This window comes from Zonotrichia leucophrys, chromosome 4, assembly GCF_028769735.1.
Source record: "Zonotrichia leucophrys gambelii isolate GWCS_2022_RI chromosome 4, RI_Zleu_2.0, whole genome shotgun sequence".
Lineage (NCBI taxonomy): Eukaryota > Metazoa > Chordata > Aves > Passeriformes > Passerellidae > Zonotrichia > Zonotrichia leucophrys.
This window is the reverse complement of record NC_088173.1, coordinates 39468440-39486713: the sequence shown is the minus strand read 5'-3', so window position 1 is coordinate 39486713 and position 18274 is coordinate 39468440. Positions and strand designations below refer to the sequence as shown.

General features: G+C 40.4%; 1 protein-coding gene across 2 annotated transcripts; it reads left to right on the top strand.

Moving 5' to 3' along the window:
- Positions 1 to 1306: 1306 nt before the first annotated feature.
- Positions 1307 to 17026, top strand: PRMT9 (protein arginine methyltransferase 9). Of its 2 annotated transcripts, none has more exons than XM_064711237.1 (14): positions 1307 to 1432; positions 2284 to 2386; positions 2925 to 3137; positions 3583 to 3731; positions 4602 to 4838; positions 5340 to 5507; positions 6587 to 6689; positions 7730 to 7836; positions 9761 to 9953; positions 13612 to 13795; positions 14469 to 15180; positions 15850 to 16003; positions 16396 to 16518; positions 16702 to 17026. In XM_064711237.1, exons 3-14 carry the CDS (start codon positions 2952 to 2954, stop codon positions 16915 to 16917), a joined length of 2532 nt encoding a protein of 843 aa, XP_064567307.1. In that variant the 5' UTR covers positions 1307 to 1432; positions 2284 to 2386; positions 2925 to 2951; the 3' UTR covers positions 16918 to 17026. The 2 variants fall into 2 exon arrangements, with proteins under 2 accessions (XP_064567307.1, XP_064567306.1); XM_064711236.1 differs by lacking the exon at positions 1307 to 1432 and adding an exon at positions 1914 to 2052.
- The last annotated feature ends 1248 nt before the right edge of the window (positions 17027 to 18274 follow it).

Sequence of the window (18274 nt, the reverse complement as noted above, 5' to 3'; positions counted from 1 at the left end):
CTTTTACCTCTGTCATGGGTTTAATACAGGGTTTAAAGAGTTTCCTTCTAATTCCCATTTCACTTATGACTGTGTCATCACAGTTGACTTGCAAGACCTTAGGGGTCTGATGCACATGTGAGATACCTCGATGCTGCATGCTCCCTCTCATCCATCAGCAGTTCATATATAAAAACAGACTGGTCTGCAAGCACTCACCATGCAGACCAACATTATTTATTCTATTCAGCCAATTTGATGATTATTATGGAAATCATGTATATCTCTGATGGGCATTCCTTTCTGTCATTCCTTTACAGCGCAAGCTTTACCCAACAAATTATTTTAGAAAGCTGCTGTGTGTTTTGTCAGTGTTACAAAGCATTGTATCCTGGGGCCATTTTTTCCTGAAGTGTTCCATCACAAAGTTGTGAGTATGAAATTAACAAGTATCCTCCCCAGCCTTTTAAATGAATGGACTCGTGTGAATTTCAAGGGTTTTACTCTGCCATATTTTAGTAATCTTCACAAATAGGTCAAATTAGCACACAGTACTATTTCATTTATGCTTAAAAATATGCCCTATAAAGAATTTATGCTACCCACTAGCATTTATTTCCTCTGACAAAAAATACAGCTGAATTAGTTTGGAGAACCATGGAGGGCCAGAGATAATTGCCCATTACAGTGTTTGGTGCAGACCAGCTCTTGTTACACCTCTCTGACCACAGGTGATAATTGCATTGTGTTTTTTCTCTCCTTCTTGCTCATGATGTCCCACAGGTGCTAACATTTTCTTTGCCTCATATTATCCTCGTCTAGATGGAAAGCATAATTAAGACAAAGTCCGAAAAGGTTGTTCCCTATCTGTAACTAATTTAAAATTCACAGCTTTTTTTTTTTTTTCTTTCAAAACTGAATAAAGGCTTGTTGGTACCAATCAATGAATTGATTTAATATATATCCTCCTTTGGAGCTCAGTCCTCATATGAAGTATTTGATACTTTTTGATACCGATACTTACACATCCTCATGGACTTCATTCAGCCCAAGTGCTTTACCAGTTATATTTTTTCTAGCACAGCTCACAGTTTAGCTGCTACAGCGTTCCATTGAGACTCATGCTCCCACTCCGTACGTGCCCTTTTCATCTTGTTCAAAATGCTGGCCTGGCATTTTTACACAACGCTCATTTGTTTCTAAAAGGGTATGCACGCACAATATCCACAGCTGTAAAAGCGTGGAAGAGCTGCATTCATGCTTTAAAACGGGAAAGTAGAGATGAGCAGCTTCCAAACGCTTCATAATTAGTAAACAATGCCGCGGCCTGTTCCTGTCGCAGAAGTAGGACATGACCGAATGAACTCTGCCTTTTTAGAGCGGAACTCCGAGGCTCCGAACGGGGCTGCTCCCGACTGGGGCTGTTCCCGGAGCAGACAGCTCCACAGGGAAGGTAAGCGGTGGCACAGGCATGGGAGGGGGCAGGATACGGAACTCGGGATGTGGAGCCAAGCTCTGGATTTTGCTCCTCGCGGTCTGCGGCTGCCGAGCAAAGCTCTCAATCAAAGGTCCAAGAAAAGCTTGTTTATGACTTAAAGCCGGTGTTGTTCTCCCCTGAGGTTCTCGGGAACTTACCAAGAGGGGAATTAAAACTTAAGAGTCAGGAGCACGGTGACTACAAAGCAGTGTAGGGAGGCGGTGCTACACAGCGCTGGGCAGCAGTTAAGGTGGTGGTTCTTCCGTGCTGGCCGAGCAGCCCTGAACAGCTCGGACCGCCAAGGGACAGCACCGGGCATGGCTGCGGATCCTTTCCACAGCCCTGCGCTGGCACGAGCTGCATTGCCAGTTTCCAGAGGCTCGGACGCGGGCCGAGAAAGGACGCGGGTAATGGAAACACCTTTACCCGCAGCACCCACTGCCGCCCGGCGCCTGCGCGATGGCTCCGGCCTGGCTGCGCTATGGCCGCGGCCCGGGAGCAGAGCTCCGCGCATGGATGGCCCTGGAGCCCGTGACTGATGGCCTGGAGGCCGTGATGGATGGTTCTGGAGCCCGTGACGGATGATCCTGGAGCAGGTGATGCCCGGCAGTAGGATAAGCCCCCACCTTCCCCGCACCTGCCGGGGCAGCTCCTCGTGGGGGCTCTTCGGCCGCGCTGCCCCGGCCCCGGTGCCAGCGGCGAGACCTCCCCGGCTCTGCGTGTCCCGGGGCCCTTTGGTCTGCGTGTTGTTATTTCTTCTTCTGTATTTTTAAGAAAACTAAAAAAAAAAAAAAAATCTAGTCGTTATGGTGTTGTGTTTCTTGCAGTCCCTCTCCACGAATCCTTCGCGTTCTTCAGCTTTGGGGCCCGTCTCTTTATACTACAGCTGTGCTCACCTGCGTGTCTTTAAGAGTTACAGCGGTGACACAGGCAAGTATAAAAATGCATATTGGCTCTGGTCGCTGTTTTTAAGGGGAAAAATAGCCATGATGCTTTGTGTAAAATAAACTGTGAACTCATTAGCTCTGTGAGGCTTTGCTTATGAAGATGCTGTTGTTCAAGGAGAAGAAATTTAACCTGCAGATTTTGTGGTTGGCTGTGAAATTTATTGAATGCATAAACTGCCAGTGTGCCACGCTGTCTGGTCAGAGAGGTGCTAAAATGTCTGTTACCAAAATAAATTTTGCAAAGCCAGAAATGTTATCTGTTTCCAGAACACCTGGTTTAATCTAGATGTGGTACACACCTGACTTTTGAATGGTGAACCCTCAGAGCTGATGGAATTATCAGTAGTGTAAAGATGAGATGTTTTTAAATCTTTTGGACTTGGTGGGAGAAGAGATGTCTTTACTAAATGCCAGTGAAAACTGAAATGTTTTTTGATCTGTCAACTTTGTGTACAAACGTTTGAACCTACAGTATATAGTATGTGAGACCTTTTTCTTTTTCTTTTTTTTTGTTTTTTTAGAATAAGTGAGTGTTTACATCCTTCAGAATGCCCAACTCCAATGCCAAACTGCATTCAAACCACAGGGCTGGCCGGGAAGCCAGCAGACGGGAATTGGTTTCCAGGTCTTTGCAGAGTGCTCAGCATTGCCTGGAGAATCAGGATTTTGGAACTGCATATGCTCACTATCTCCTGGTACTAAATCTAGCTCCTGAGTTAAAAATTACTGTCAAAGTAAGTTCTGTTTGAATTACTTGGAATTTTATTTATTCTAATTCTCTTGAGGTCTTTGTGACATGTTTTGAGATTTGTTGCATGTAACTGACTTCTACTTTTATTGAAGACAGAATTGGAAAATCAGTAATAATTGGGATGGCCAATGATTTCTTTAATAAGCTCTGTATGAAGGGAGTTCATAGAATCTTCTTTTAGTCTCTGTGTGTCAATGGCATTTAATAAAAACAGGGCCTTGTTAGTATTGGAGCATGCATTAATATTCACACATATTAATGTGTACATGTTAACGTACACATTAGGGCTCTCAGTAAACACTGCTGGGTGCTGATCCTTGTGTGTGGTTGTGCAGATCTATGCCAGGACACCTCCAGATGTTTTCAGGGCTCATTTCCCTACTTGTGACAACTCCCAGGACCTCAGTGGTCTGTGCTTTATTTTCTAGGAAACATTTCAGTTTACTCTCTTTAAATGGGCAGAAGAACTGGATTCTCTGGCACGGATTCAAGATCTGTTTAACTGCTATGAACAAGCCCTTGAGCTGTATCCCAATGATGAAGTGATCTGTAACAGTATGGGAGAACACCTCTTCAGGTTTGCAGTGATGTATATTCAGTGTTTGTAAGGGGCATGTTGTGAGTACAAATGCATTCATATATGTTTGTCTTAAGTAGCTTAAAAAGAGTAGCCAGTGCTAAAATAAATGTTGTTAATCCCAGCAACAATGGAAAAAAAACCCACCATGTTTTGTTGTTGCTCAGGTCTTCTAAGGCTGGAATTTTAAGACTGAAATCATAGATGATAATCCAGGTTTTAGTTAGGTTTCCTTTTTGTAATTTCTTTGTTTTAAAGGAACTCCTCTCTGAGCATTGTATTAAAATGTATACAAACATTTGATAGATTTAGGGCTTTTTTCCGTGCTGTCTGATTTGAGATTATGCTGTAGGTATCATTAAAACTTGATTCAGATTCACAGTTTGGTTTCTTTTAATTTCTTTTTTCAAAATTGGCACTTAATGCAAAAGCTGGCAACTCAAAATTTGGTGGTTTTGCAGGATGTTCCAGTTAAATAGAGTACCCACAGTTTTATAGCATTCTCTTGAGGTTATAACATTCTCTTGAGTTGAGTATCTGTGAGACAAGATTGCAGAGCTGCTGCTGTCATGTTGTTGCAGTGAGTTCTTGTAAATAAAACCTGTTTTACTTTGTCAGAAGATGCAGTAGTGGATGAAGGTTGGTGCACACAATCCTGTTTCTGAACTGGCTTTGCATTTTACAGTGTCTTGATGTAAAGCTATAAATCATTCTTTTTCATAAACTAATGGCCCTGTTTCTAAAGATAATTTTTCAAACTAACACAAAATATTTCTGTTGTCTTTTAGCTGACATAAGACTTCTTTACAGACCCTCAGATGTTCACAGCTGCATGCATACTTTCCATTTGTTTGTCACTCTTGCTCCTAGGATGGGTTTCAGAGACGAAGCAGCTGGCTATTTCCACAAAGCGGTGAAGCTCAACCCCGACTTTGCCGACGCCAGGGAGAATTTCTACCGCGTTGCGAACTGGCTGGTGGAGCGCTGGCACTTCATCATGCTCAACGATGCCAAGAGGAACCTCACCTACCTCAGGGCCATCGAGAGCGCTGTGCGCTCAGGGAGCAGATCTGTCCTGGATATAGGAACGGGAACGGGCATCTTGAGGTATGCCACAATGCACATTTCACAGGAATTTAATAGAAATGTATTGATTGCCTGACGAAATTTGGCTGAGAGTGGAAAAAGTAACTGCTTTGATCCTTCTATGGAGACAGAACTTGAAAAAGCAAGCAGAGCTTACAGAAGCCAGTGAGTCTGGAGTAGTATTTTTGAACCTTTTTTTGTTATTTGTTGCAGATGCTTTTTGTGCCAGTAAGTGCTGCTGAAATTGAATTACTCACGTGGGTTTTGAAGTTGTAATGTTATTTGTCCTGTCTTTAAATATTGACTGTAAAGAGTGGATTCAGCATAGCTGAGAGAGTGTCCTTATGCTAAGTGTGGTGGTTTTTTTTTTTGCTGATAACATATCAAGAGGGTATCAACTTGTGCAATATCATTGTTCACACAGGAGATACCAGTTAATCTAAGGATGGTTTTTAGACTTGAACGGGTAGAAATGTGAAGCAGATGTGGAGGAGGGGAAAAACCCTGATTCTTGTTTTTCAGTATGTTTGCAAAAAAGGCGGGAGCATCTTTTGTCTATGCCTGCGAATTATCCAAAACCATGTATGAACTTGCCCGTGATGTGGTGGCAGCAAATAATATGGAAAGAGAGATCAAACTTCTGCATTTGAAGTCACTTGATATAGAAATTCCAAAGCACATACCTGAAAGGTACGTTGTTGCTTTCTCCTCTGGTGGTATTTTCTGGTGAGTTTGCTCATCATTCCAAGAAAATAGGAAATGCCTTGTGACCTAAACAGGAAGTAACACTTCTGTGATATTGCTCATAATGTGAGAAGTTTCTCTGTATCTTTTATGTGTTTAAAGAGCAGAAATGACAACATGTTCTTCAGATCATCCTAATTTCTATTGGTAGACCAACAGTGTCCTAAATTAAGGAGCTTAATTCTTTGATGGTGGGAGCTTTGGGGCATATGTAATGATACTGCAGCAACGGGGAAAAAAATAGATTACTATGTCATAAAAGTAATTTTAACACACTTTTGCACTTCTATGAAGTGATCTTGTGGCTCACTTCTGCAGCCTTTGAATAGAATCGAGTTATTAACATTTAATAAGTTCTGATGGTACAGGCTCCTGATCTGAAATGATGAAGGTCCTGGTTTAGGCCAATCAAGCCTTGCCTAATTGGCTTGCCTAATCATCTGAGCTACTGTAATGCACGTATCCCGTTAGTGAATATAATGAGTTACTAGATGTCAACTATTAATAAATAGTTAATTACTGCTGTTCTGGAAGTGTCTCCTCTTATTATGCCATTATGTTTTCTCATTTAATTCCAGAGGACTTAAGATTTTAGAGTTGTTAGTATGTGTCAGATTTTTTTTGTGCTTTGATTATAGTTTTGGGAGTTTTAATTCCTTTTTATGCACATGCATGAGTACATACTATTGCACAAAATATATATTCTGCAGTATCATTGGCTGTATGCCCAGGCTGAAACATCTTCCTGTTTTGGCTAGATTCTTCCCACACAACTTATTTATAAATGCTGAGCAAGAGGGTTTACAGTAAATTCTTGCTCAATATTTGCTCTCTTTTATCTGCATCTTCAATAACTTCTGACTACAATTCAAAACATAATTTTTTGGAAGAGTTAAATTGTCCACTGAAACTCCTGGTAAAAGTTTTGCTCTGAGCTCATACTGGTATGGTGGATTTTTTTTCTTTAAAAGAATGATTGATTGTTGACAGGAGTGTTTATTATATGTGATATTTTTCTTGCCTAGAGTTTCCTTGGTTGTCACAGAAACAGTCGATGCTGGCTTATTTGGAGAAGGAATTGTGGAGAGCTTGATACACGCTTGGGAACATCTGCTCTTACAACCAAAGGTGGGTGATGTGGGTACCTGTGCATGTGCACACATTCCAGACATATGGGAATGAGAAACATTTGTCTTCTAAATACTTCATTCCTTTTGGTATGCTAAAAATGAGTGATCTGGGCTTCCTCCATGAATTTGATTTTGGTAAGTGGCAGTGAGGCAAAACTTTCATTGTACTCCTGTGAGCTCTGTGTTCTGAGTAAACATGTGTTTGCAAAGCATGTTTCCCTGATGTAACCTTCCTTCATCACAGATGTTCACTCTTAATCACTGTTTATTCATTTATTTTTAAATCTTTTTTTGTCCCCCAACTTTGTAAGCAAAAGGGTTTGTGTGGATTTTAAATGTACAGCCAGAGTAGGCAGAAAATGCTGAATAATGGTAGTTATTTTTCATTGTAACATTTGGGAACACTCAATTATGATTTGGTAAGTAAATTTGTTTATTTTTGCTGATTTGAACCTTTTTGGAAGACTGAGCAATTCCACTGGGTCTCAGATTTCGCTTTATATTTTGTGGATTTGCTAGTTCATTAAGCAAAATAATATTACAAGGAGTTTTAAATAGCCTAATCTCTGTTAAGCTAATATTCATCCTAAGAGGACTTCTCTTTATTTTCTCCTTGCCTTGATTCTAACTCGTTTAAAAAGAAAGTTTTAGCTGGATGAAACCTTTCGTGTTGTACTGAATTGAAACTGATGACCTCTAGTGTTAAATACAGGAATGGTGCATAAGGGAAAAGTCCTGCAGTGTTTCAGTGTAGTCTAACAGTTTTTCAATCTGCATTTTGCTAGAGTTACACACAGGAAGTAGTAGACTGAAGAGTAAAGCTGATGCCTGGTTATATTGAGACACTGTATTTAAAAACCTCCTTTAATGGCCAGCAGAATGCCAAAGAGTAGTGACTTCTCCAGTCACTAAGAACTTAGCAAAGTTTTGACTGTCACTTAAATGGCTCACTAATATGTAATTTAGGCTTTTCTAAATAATAGTAATAGTATAAATAATCCACTGTCTCATTGCATGTTGTTGTTCATGTTTTCACAGCCGAAAAACCAAGACATTAGTGCTGGAGACTATGGCAGGGTTATTCCTGCAAGTGCTACAATATTTGGGATGGCAGTGGAATGCAAAGAGATACGTAGACATCACAGGTGTGTTTAAACTCTAGCACAGCTTGAACCCACATTTTTTATTTGGGAAGAGAGACTGGTTGCTTTATTGACCATTTCTCATTTACTTTGCTCTTTATTTTTGGAATGGCTGATTATCTGTTTAACGAAAAAGATTTCTGCTCTCACCATCCCCACCCCTTTCCCAGGCTGTCTTTTTTTTCTTTTTTTTTGCCCCACCTCCCTATCCCTTTGATGTTCAGATTTTCTGGACCCTTTAATCATACAGTTATGCTGAAATACCTGCCTCTAACACATGCTAAAGAAATTTAATTCCTTCATAGTAAAATTACTTCTCGATTTCTGAATTGGAGATTCTTGGATTAACACTTAGCCTGTATCCTCATTTTACCCTCTTTATAATCTGCTTCATACCTCACTTCTGGATTTAAGCCTGGATCTAACCCCTGTAAAGCCTAAGTGTTGATAACCCCAGCTGTCTTTATCTGTCTGAATGTTCTTTGCCTAATTCTGGACTGGCATACAGTAGAGTTTCTTTGCTGAGTCCAATTCTGACTGTGTATAAATTGCTCTCATATTTATTCCAATCTTTTAGAACATTATCACTGTATGGAGACAGTCTGTCTGAGAGGTTTGGACTTAGGGTATTTTGTTTAGGATTAATGTGGTTGTAGATTAGAGAAAATATTAACTTTTAGAGGAGCTCCAGTGCACTGGATGAAAAGCAACTGGGCTGCATCAGTGATTTCTCCAATGCAGTAGACCTGGACAGTGACCAGAAAGAGAAAGAAGTTCCTGTGGTAGATGGTCACAAAATAGTTTCTTTTTTGAGTTAATTATTCATCAGTTAGAAGAGGTTTTGCCTTGAAACTGGGCATTGACCATTACTTACAAAATTTAAATACAATGAAAGTTAATTTGCTGTTAACTTTGGATTGTTGAATTGATGTTCCATTTTAATAGCTTAAGGTCAGGTGATTAGCAGGACTGAAGTCATTGTCACAAATTAATTGTATGCTATAGGGAAAAAAGTCACTTTTAAATTTCTTGCCTTTATAGTTTGAGATCCCTTTTTGCTCCAGTAAGAATATTTAAGATTATTTTAAAAAGTACTGTTTTTATGTAAAACACTTGCCTGTTCTCAGATTTAAACTACACAGATCTCTTTAAATTATTCTGATGTTCATGCCTTCACATTTCCTCAAGTGTTTTCACAATCTACAGAGAGCTTTGGGGTTTGGATATTTTTTTCTGAGCAGGAAGCCTAGTGAAATAGCAGTGTACAAGTATCTCTTTTCTCATGATTTTTATATAATCCAGCAGTTTCTGCCTTGAACAATTAATGTAACTTTTCTTTGAGCTTTTCCTCATGCTTTAATTTTTTTTTGAATGGTTAGAAGTAGACATAGAGCCCAGAATTGAATGAATACATTATCTTTTTTTTCCTGAAGTACATTTAAAAGTGTGTTTAATTTATCATCAAACACTGATTCATCTTGCTGAGAGAGAATCAGCAATTGTTGATAATCAGTCAATTGTTGTTAATCTTGCATAGCACAGCCATCTCTCTGTGCCTGATCTGATCTTCTGTTTTGTATTCTGGCTCATTCTTTCAGCAATTCAAAGTTATGCTTCATGGCTTGTGCTCTGATTGGTATTGGGGTTTTTTTCCTAGGATATGATCAAATTCTTAATATGTATTGGGCTTTTCTTTAGTTTCTGGTGACAGCATTCAGTTCTGATTCTTCAAAGTGAGGTGCATTTTCTGTGTTTTAGAGCTGCTCTGAACATGACAAAAACACCACAGAACTGTTTTAGTGTTTTTTAACTTCTTTGTTTTAACACTCTGTACATTTAAAAATAATTAGCCTAGGGAGAATTTCCTTTAGGTTTTTGGTCAAATAACTTGGAATTTAATTTCTCCTGTGTTTGCCTTTACTCCCAGAGTGGGAATGCAAGAAGTTGCTGGTGTGTGCTTGTCCAATTCAGTGCAGTTCTTCAGTCCCACATACGCTGCTGCAGGCTCAGAGGAAACTGTGGAGCCCTACACCACCGAGAAGCTCAGTCGTATTCCTGGGGGTTACAGAGCCCTCACAGAGCCCTGCCAAGTCATGGCAGTAGATTTCAACAATCTGCAGGTAATGATTTTTTCTTAAACCCTTCTTAAGTAGTCTTTTTATGATAGCGAAAAGTCCCATATGTCATTTGGTTTTGGGTTCAACTTCAGAACAGTTCACAAGCGCAGAGTTGGCAGGGCTGCTCTGAAATCCTCTGCTGGTTTTGATGCTTGTCTGGTTGTTTGGTGATGTGATTCCTCAGATGACAGTCTGTGATTTTTTTGAAGGTGGACTTTTTTTGTTTATTTGACATAGCTGAGGGAACTTCATAAACTACCTCACTGTAAGATCAAACAGCTGCCAGCCTCAGCACGTGGAGGGGAGGATGGATGCAAGAGATCCATCCTAAATGATTTACGCAGTTGTGGAGCTGACTTAATTTATCTCTCTAAAGTCAGTCTTCACAAAGCTCTTGAAGACAGGAGAAAGGCTGTATTTTTCTATCTGGCATAAAAATATAAATGCCAGTGGGTAAATGTAAAAGAGGACATGAAGAAATTATTCTATTCAACCATTTGATTCCACACTTCAGCTCCTTTGTATCTTAGGGTATTTCTAAAATCTAGTAGCATAGTTTTGTGTATTTAGCACAAAATACATTTGTATGTGTATGCCAAATAGGCCTGAACTGGAAAGCAGGGAGCTCAGCCCCTGCAGCTGAGCTTGCTAAAAAGATGATACAGCTGATCTCTGGTGTGCTTCTTGCTCATTGACCTGTGGTGAGGAGCTGGCATTGAGTCAGGGCCTAAAATAGATTCTGTTATATAAATGAAATTATTCTTGGCTGCTGCTTGGCCAGGAGTTGCAGTTTCTGAATCAATAGCTTTTCCTAGTTGGCTTGTCTGACATCCTGAGATGAAAAATGAAATAAGACAAGGCTCTTCAGTATACTATGGGGAGCAATCTCTGTGACCTAATGTTGCTTCTGCTTCCAGCGTCAATAAGAAACTATTGCTCTTATCTGAGACATGTCTGCTCTTAAGCATCTGCCTGCTGGCAAACATGTAAAGATAATTTTTAAAAGTAAAAAACAGTGTTATTCTTTAAATCATGTTTCAGAAGTGCTCCTTTGAAGTTTTGGTTAGATTAATGGAGTGCTCCTGTCATGAAATGTTAAGATATTGTAAGTAAAAAGGAAGAAATGCCTCTGTTATGAATCACTGATGCGGTTGGGAATCCTTGGTTACTGTTTGTTGTTACTTTGTCACTGGGCAATGTGGCAGTTCCAAACACTGGTAGGTTACTTTCAGCATGGATTTTTTGTTTTGGGGGTTTTTTAATGTGTTGTGTTGTGTCATGGCCACACCTGGATGTTCAATCAATGCAGCTAAAAATGAGAAAAAAATTATCTTTGTTCCTGTTGTAATAAGAAAAAATTCTAATTCTCTTAAACTTAAAAACAGTACAGAATTACCAGCTAAGAACAGAAATTCAGGTAAGAAATCACTTAGCACTAGTTAGGTAATTTTGTAAGACCTATTTTCTAAACTCCTATTTCAAAGAACTAGAGGGATGTTGCATTTGTTCTGCTTGTGCTAACTGTCCAGACTTAAACTGACAGAACTGAGGAGAAGGCTTAAAATTGAGTAAAACAATGTTTTTCAAACTGAGCTGTAGGAGACATCAAAAACATCAGTACAGATCAGAGAAATAATAAGTCAGAATTCACAAATAATAATAATTTCAAAAAAGCAGCTGCTTTATGGTGATGACTTTATGAGTGTTGTTATGAGCAGCAGCTCAGTCCCTCCCAGGCAGGGGAATGAGGTGTGGCTGTAATTACACTTGTACCCAGCCAGGTGCTGCCTGTGTGCTGGCAGCAGATCAGTGCCACTCGCACGGGAGGTGTTTACCTCTGCAGCCAGTAATTAAAGCTCAGTCTCACTTTCAGGCCCTAAAGGGACTCTGCTTTAGCCAACAGTTACAGATTTTGGCTCTTCCTAATCCTTCATGAGAAGTTGTGGTGTGGAATATGTGAGAAATTGTGGATCAAGACATAGGAAATTCAATCACTGCATTTTTGCTGTAGATTTTCCTTCTGTTTGTAGGTCTTTCTCATTCAGAGGACATGTGTGACATTAAATAATTTTGGGGTTTTACTGCCTATTCCTGTGCCATTGCTTTATTTCCGTTGCTCTCTCTTAACAAGACTACTTGATGAATTGCCATCCTGATGTGCTACAGCTGTTTAAATCTGTAATTGGCATAAATAATAGGAGAAGGTTTACAAAGTGGCAAATGTGAGAAATAAGTATGGGTTAAGCAGCATGGCAGAGAGCAGGGAAAGCTGAAATAAGCCCTCAAATGGGTTTTTAAGTGATGGCAATGTAACACTGCAGTTACTAGAACCCACTGGATGAGAACCTTGGGCCTGCTGCTGTTGAGGAGTAACCAGGAAGAATAGTTCTAATATCAAATACACTTCTGTACCTCTCCAGCTCCCCAGAAACCAAGAACCAGATGCATGCTTGTGCTCCTGCTGTCTTATTTCAAGGGGCTTGATGCCAGCAAAGCTTCAGCTGGCTGCTCTTTCCTTCACTAGCTGAGGAGGTACCAAAAGAAGGACTGGCAGCAAAGCACGTCTGTTTGAAGAGCAGTGACATCTCACTGTGAACTTTGTTATCATTCAGTAATCTTAACTTGCCCATTGCTCAGTCATCTCAGTTGCAAAAAGAAGGATAGACAAGCTCTTGGAGAACACAGAAGAAAGAGGGAAGAATGAGAAACCCAGCAAGTGACAGCTAGTCCTGTCCTCAGAGCAGGACATGAACTTTTCTTTTGCCATGTGTATTTTAAGATTGAAATGTACAGAGAACAAGCGTTGACATAAGCAGATCAGGAAGTTGATAAATGTTTTGGAAGGGCTGTTACTAAGCAGAAGGCTGTTACTGAGAGAACCTTTGGTCCTTTGTGCTTGACCTCCTGTTAATTGGTTTATGCTGGAACTAAAACATTAGGGCTGGTCCTTTTGTGCTTCTGAATGTTGGTAGCAGAAAGTAATTCCTGAGAAAAATAAATTGTACATGGAAAAATACTTAATTCCTGTTACATATTCAAAACTTTGTAGTGTTGGAGAATTTTTGAATGATGCCTTTAGGATAGACCGTAAGGTGTTCCCAGTAGTGAGATTGTACATGCCTGAGCTTTTATACAAGGCCTACATAGCCCAGATAGCAGATGAAAACACCCTCAAAGATGTTTGATTCCTGTTTTTATAATGACTCTGCAAGCCTCTGAGCAAATTCACAGTACAAAGTACTTCTAGAACTGATTGAACACAGGTTTTAAGTGAAACATGTGCCTGAGCACTGGTTTGAATTCAGCCAAAAGCCTGGCACTGTTTTTATTCATTCTTGTAAGGCAAGCTCTGCCAGTCCGAAGTCTTCCTTGCAGTTTTCAGTGGGTTTAAATGTGTGTATTCTTAGATGTGGGCATGTTTGCTTCTCACGGATACAGGCTGTCCATGTGGGAAATGGCTCTTGCATGTGGGAAGACAGTTCCTATGCTAATGAGTACTAATGATGACAATTTGGTATTGTAGAGGCTTGGTAACTTCAAGTTTCTGTTGGGTGCCCTCATGGATTGGTGCAGAAATTTTGGATTATTTAGTTTAATGAAACCAATTTTAATTTATGGAAATAAACTCCCCCAACTTTTTTTCTCTTTCTGTTTTGGTCAGGAGCTGAAAAGCCTGGCAGCTAGAAAGCCCTGGAAGCTCAGCCTGCCAGTCACTGAAGGAGGAATACTGGATGCTGTTGTGGTGTGGTTTGTACTGCAGCTTGATGAGGAGCATTCTCTCTCTACAAGTCCCAGTGAGGAAACTTGCTGGGAACAGGCTGTGTATCCTGTGCAGGGCCTCCTTGGTATGTCCTGTGGGTTTGCTTCTTGTGGTACATCAGCTTGGTTTCATTTTGGGGTTTTTTTGGTTTTTTTTTTTTCATTTTGATAAGTTATCTCAGAGATTAGGAGGTCTAAATAGGATTGGAAGTTCAACAGCAAGTAGCTGAGAGGTGGTTCCTGATCATGACTGTCTCTAGAGCACAGTCCCTTCATCAGGGCTTGTTTGTGGGACTTTGCTGTTAAGCAGATGAGGTCTGGGAGAAAGCTTTTCTTCAAGTTGGGTTTTTTTCTGTACTGAATTTAATGCATTGTGGAGCATCTCCAAAAAGTGAGGCTACTGACTGGCTCACTAGTAACTTAGGAGAGGAATGGTGGGCAAGGTGAGGTAGAAATTGCTAGCTGCTACTGCCACAAAACCAAAACTAAACATTCCTACCTACCTACATTCCTACCTACATTCAACTTGAATACTCGCCACGTACAGACATTGGCAATGTCATTTTTAACAGTGTCTACTCTATCCACCCACCTTTATTTTCCTGTTTCCTAGAATCTTAGAATATCTCAAGCTGGAAGGAACCCATGAGAATCATGGGGTGGCTGGGTTGGTTTGTTTGTTTGTTTGCTTCAAGCACCATAAGGCTCTTCAGTGATGTGTCTGTAACTGACACAACTTTTTAATGCTCTTTTGCCAAGATTATTCTGTGAAGACTGGAGATACTGTGATGATGGAAGTTTGCTGCCAAGACTGCTACTTGAAGATCCAGAAGATTTCTTCCTTGCCTTCAGAGTGTGGGATGGATGTCAGTGACAGAGATGACACACTGAGTTTGGGCAATGAGGCTGAATTATGTAATGCTCTGGCTGGACTTCAGACAAGCACCGAACAGGATGGCAGCACTCCAGTGTGTGTGCTGGAATCCACAGAAATAGCCCTGCTGAATGACACAGCTTACCATGAATGCTTTAAAGCTGCCATGAGCAAAGTGCTGCTGTCATTAAATCCAAGCAAGGACTTGCACTCCATGGATGTTGATGGACATGGCAGTGGGATAAACCTCCAAGAGAATCAAAGCACGAGCTCTCTGGGTGTGGATCCTGATGCTTTGTACATTTTAGATGTGTCTGAAGGCTTCTCCATCCTGCCAATTATAGCTGGCAAGCTTGGGCCAGTTAGAGCCTACAGTTCTGTTGAGAAAGATCAGCATCAGGCAGCACTTCATGTCATTGCAGAGGCAAACCACTTCCCTAAGGAAACACTAGAGTTTTGGCTCAGCCACTTAGAAGAAGAAAGTGTGGTGCTACAGAGACCCAAATCAGACAAATTGTGGAGTATTATTATCTTGGATGTTATAGAGACATCAGGTTTAATCCAGCAGGAAGTGATGGAAAAGGCTGCAATATCCAGGTACAGTATAAAAGGACAAAAATATTCCTAGTATTCTGTAATTACCTGAAAATTTTTGAGAATATTCCTTGTGACTATGTAATTACTGTTATGCTTCTGTAGAAAAAGGGTTTTTCCTTGGATTGAACCTCCCAGTGTTTCTGGCATGACCATTGTATACATTTATTTTTTTTAAAGCATCAAGATTTCACTTTCTCAGATTCCTTAATTTTTTTTTTATGCAAGAATATGGATCATCATATTCCTTGGTCTGTCAGAAGTTTGCAGGATGACAAAGAATAATCAAGTGCAAGTTTAGAAAAACCCAGATTCATGTACTTGTCAAACGGTTGTTGGAACAAACTGGTCCTGCTAAAAGACAAACCTGTGGTGTGAGAACAGCCAGGGAGGCAGCAGCAAAGCTGCTCTTCCTCACAGCAGGAGGAGTGGGAAGGAAGGCAGAGGAGAAGTAAAATAATGGAAATGGGTAACTAAGTGTGAAATGGATTTATCCCCTTTGTGGGCCTAGGGAAACCTTACTGTTAACTTTTGTGTTTAGTGATGGCACATTATGCCTAGGAGCACTTGACTTCAGAGCAAGAACTAGTGTGCCTTTCTTAAATGTATTTACTGTTCTCTCATTACTGTTGATTGATCAGCTTTACAGGTGAATTCCCTCATATTTTACAGGTGTTTACTTCACAGTGGAGGGAAGATTTTCCCACAGTATGTGTTGGTATATGGCATGCTTGTAGAATCAGAGTCTCTGTTGCTGGAGAGTGCTGTTCAAGGAACAGAACCAACCCTGGGGTTTAATATAGCTCCTTTCATCAACCAGTTCAAGGTAGGAAGCTGGTGGGTGGCTTCCAGGCATGGTTTCAAAGCTGCAGCTGTTTAGATTTGGTGGGAACTAGAAAAAAACACTGTTGAAATTCTCAAGAGAGGTTTTGTGACCACACAGGGACCTTGGGATAAACTAAAATGGGTGATGTTTGTTTTAGAACTGGCAGGGAAGTTTTGTCCTCGTTACTGTACAGAAGAATGACTGTGCAGTTACTGTTCCCAGGCAACTGTATTCCAATGTTTCAAAAGGGATTAGAGGGCTGTATTTTGCCTTTTGTCTATCTCTGATAGCCATTCCAGTAATTCCTGGCAACTTTAGTGTTATGATTAAGTTTACTACCTTTTCCCTTTGTAATGGCTGTTGCTGCCTGAAATTCTGGTCTATTCTTTCAGGTACCTGTTCGTGTGTATTTGGATCTCTCCACATTACCCTGTGTACCCTTGAGCAAGCCAGCAGAGCTTTTAAGGCTGGATCTCATGAGCCCTCTGCAGAACAGCCCCAGCAGAGAAGTGAAGGTGAGTTCTGGGGTCCAAAGTGCATTTAAATACTCTTCTGCAGTGCTGCTTCTTAATTGCTCCTGTGGGCTAAACAGGATTTATTTGTCTGCAGCTGTCTCTGAAAAGGATTGAAATGGTTTGAACTACTTCCTTTTCAAAGAACAAAGTAGTATAACTGATCATTATTTTAAATAATTTTAGGTACAAATTTGTAAGTCTGGCCGGGTCACTGCCATTCCCTTCTGGTATCACATCCATCTAGATGAAGAGCACAGCTTGGACACATCTGATGAGTCCTCACACTGGAAACAAGCTGCAGTTGTTCTGGATGAGCCCATCCCAGTTCAGGTTGGAGATGAACTTGTACTTGATGTCCAACACCATAAAAGCAATATCAGCATTACAGTGAAAAGGTGAAGAATGTCCTGTGTGATTTGTGCTTAATTACCTATGCATAAACTGAATGTTCAGAACAACACTACTGTTACTTTGTAATAAAGTCTAAATTTTATTTACTGCTCAAAAAGGCTGATTTGTTGCTGTAATAAGAGATGCCTAGGTTCCACTGGTGGACTAGAATTTGCACTGTAAGAGTATCCTACCAAGCTGGAGGAGGTATTGTCTTCAGTGCAGCACAAACCTGATTGCTGGCTTGTGTAGTGGCTGCAGCAGTGGGACAGAGTTCTGCTGCCAGCTCAGCTGTAGTGAGAGAACAAAGCACCAGGTACCTGTTCCAGCCACAAACAGCTGTGGCTGTTTGGGACAGAGTCCTTGTTTCTCAAACTGTGATTCAGCTTCTCAGTCGCCAGAGCCTCCTACATCAGTGTATTGAGATGTTCCTTGTGGGAGGACTGAACAGCATTCCAGCTGCAGTATCACTAATTAGTGCTGCACACAGAGCATTCTGAAAAGCTGTAAAGGACTGCTGTTGGGTAACTCAAGCTATGTAATGGAAGGTAAAACTGGTAAACTTTTTAGAATCCCCCAGAAATTTTTTTCTAGGAATACAATTGGAATTAACTTATCTGTAGAAAGTTGTATAAAATACAACTGTCACTGCAGTGCTCCTGTCTTCTACAGCATTACATCTTGGTATAATGCAGGTAACAAGTTCCTTCTACTAAATTTGTACACAAGTGGAAGACTGAACTCAGCACTGATTCTACCTCTGCAGAGAGGAGGAAGACTGTTACCAACATTTTTCTGTAGCTAAGCTTCTTTTTAATGTGCAGTCTGTTTAATGGAGAAGAGGCAATTCTGTGATCTTGCCTTAGTAGCCAGTGTAAAGAGCCATCCAAAAATGATTCTTCTGTAAGTTCAGAGCCTGCTGAAGCCATTATATACTCTTCATTAGGTCAAACATTTCAGATAGTTTAACTTATTTCTATATATCAATTCCTGTAAAGTCCACTCAGTTTAACTTCAGGGACTGTTAGAGCCAGAGTTGTCTCAGCCTCAGCTGAACCTGCACCTGAGAAATTGCTGTAATAAAGCTGCTTTTGGAAGGGTGGAGGAAACATCTCCATTTTTTTTTTCCAAAGTAGAGGCATAAAGTAATGTTTTCTGAAGATAAAGTAACTGGACACCATCCTTTATCCAAGGGGTACAATGTATAATGAAATGCAAGTGAGTTAGAGTATAGGACAGAGGCTTTTGATACTACATAAAACCCAGTGCTTCTGAAACCCAAAACCATGATCCATAAAATTTTACGTTATTCTGACACAACTAAACCTGGTAATGGTAATTTCACCAGAGTGCAGCTGTATGGAAA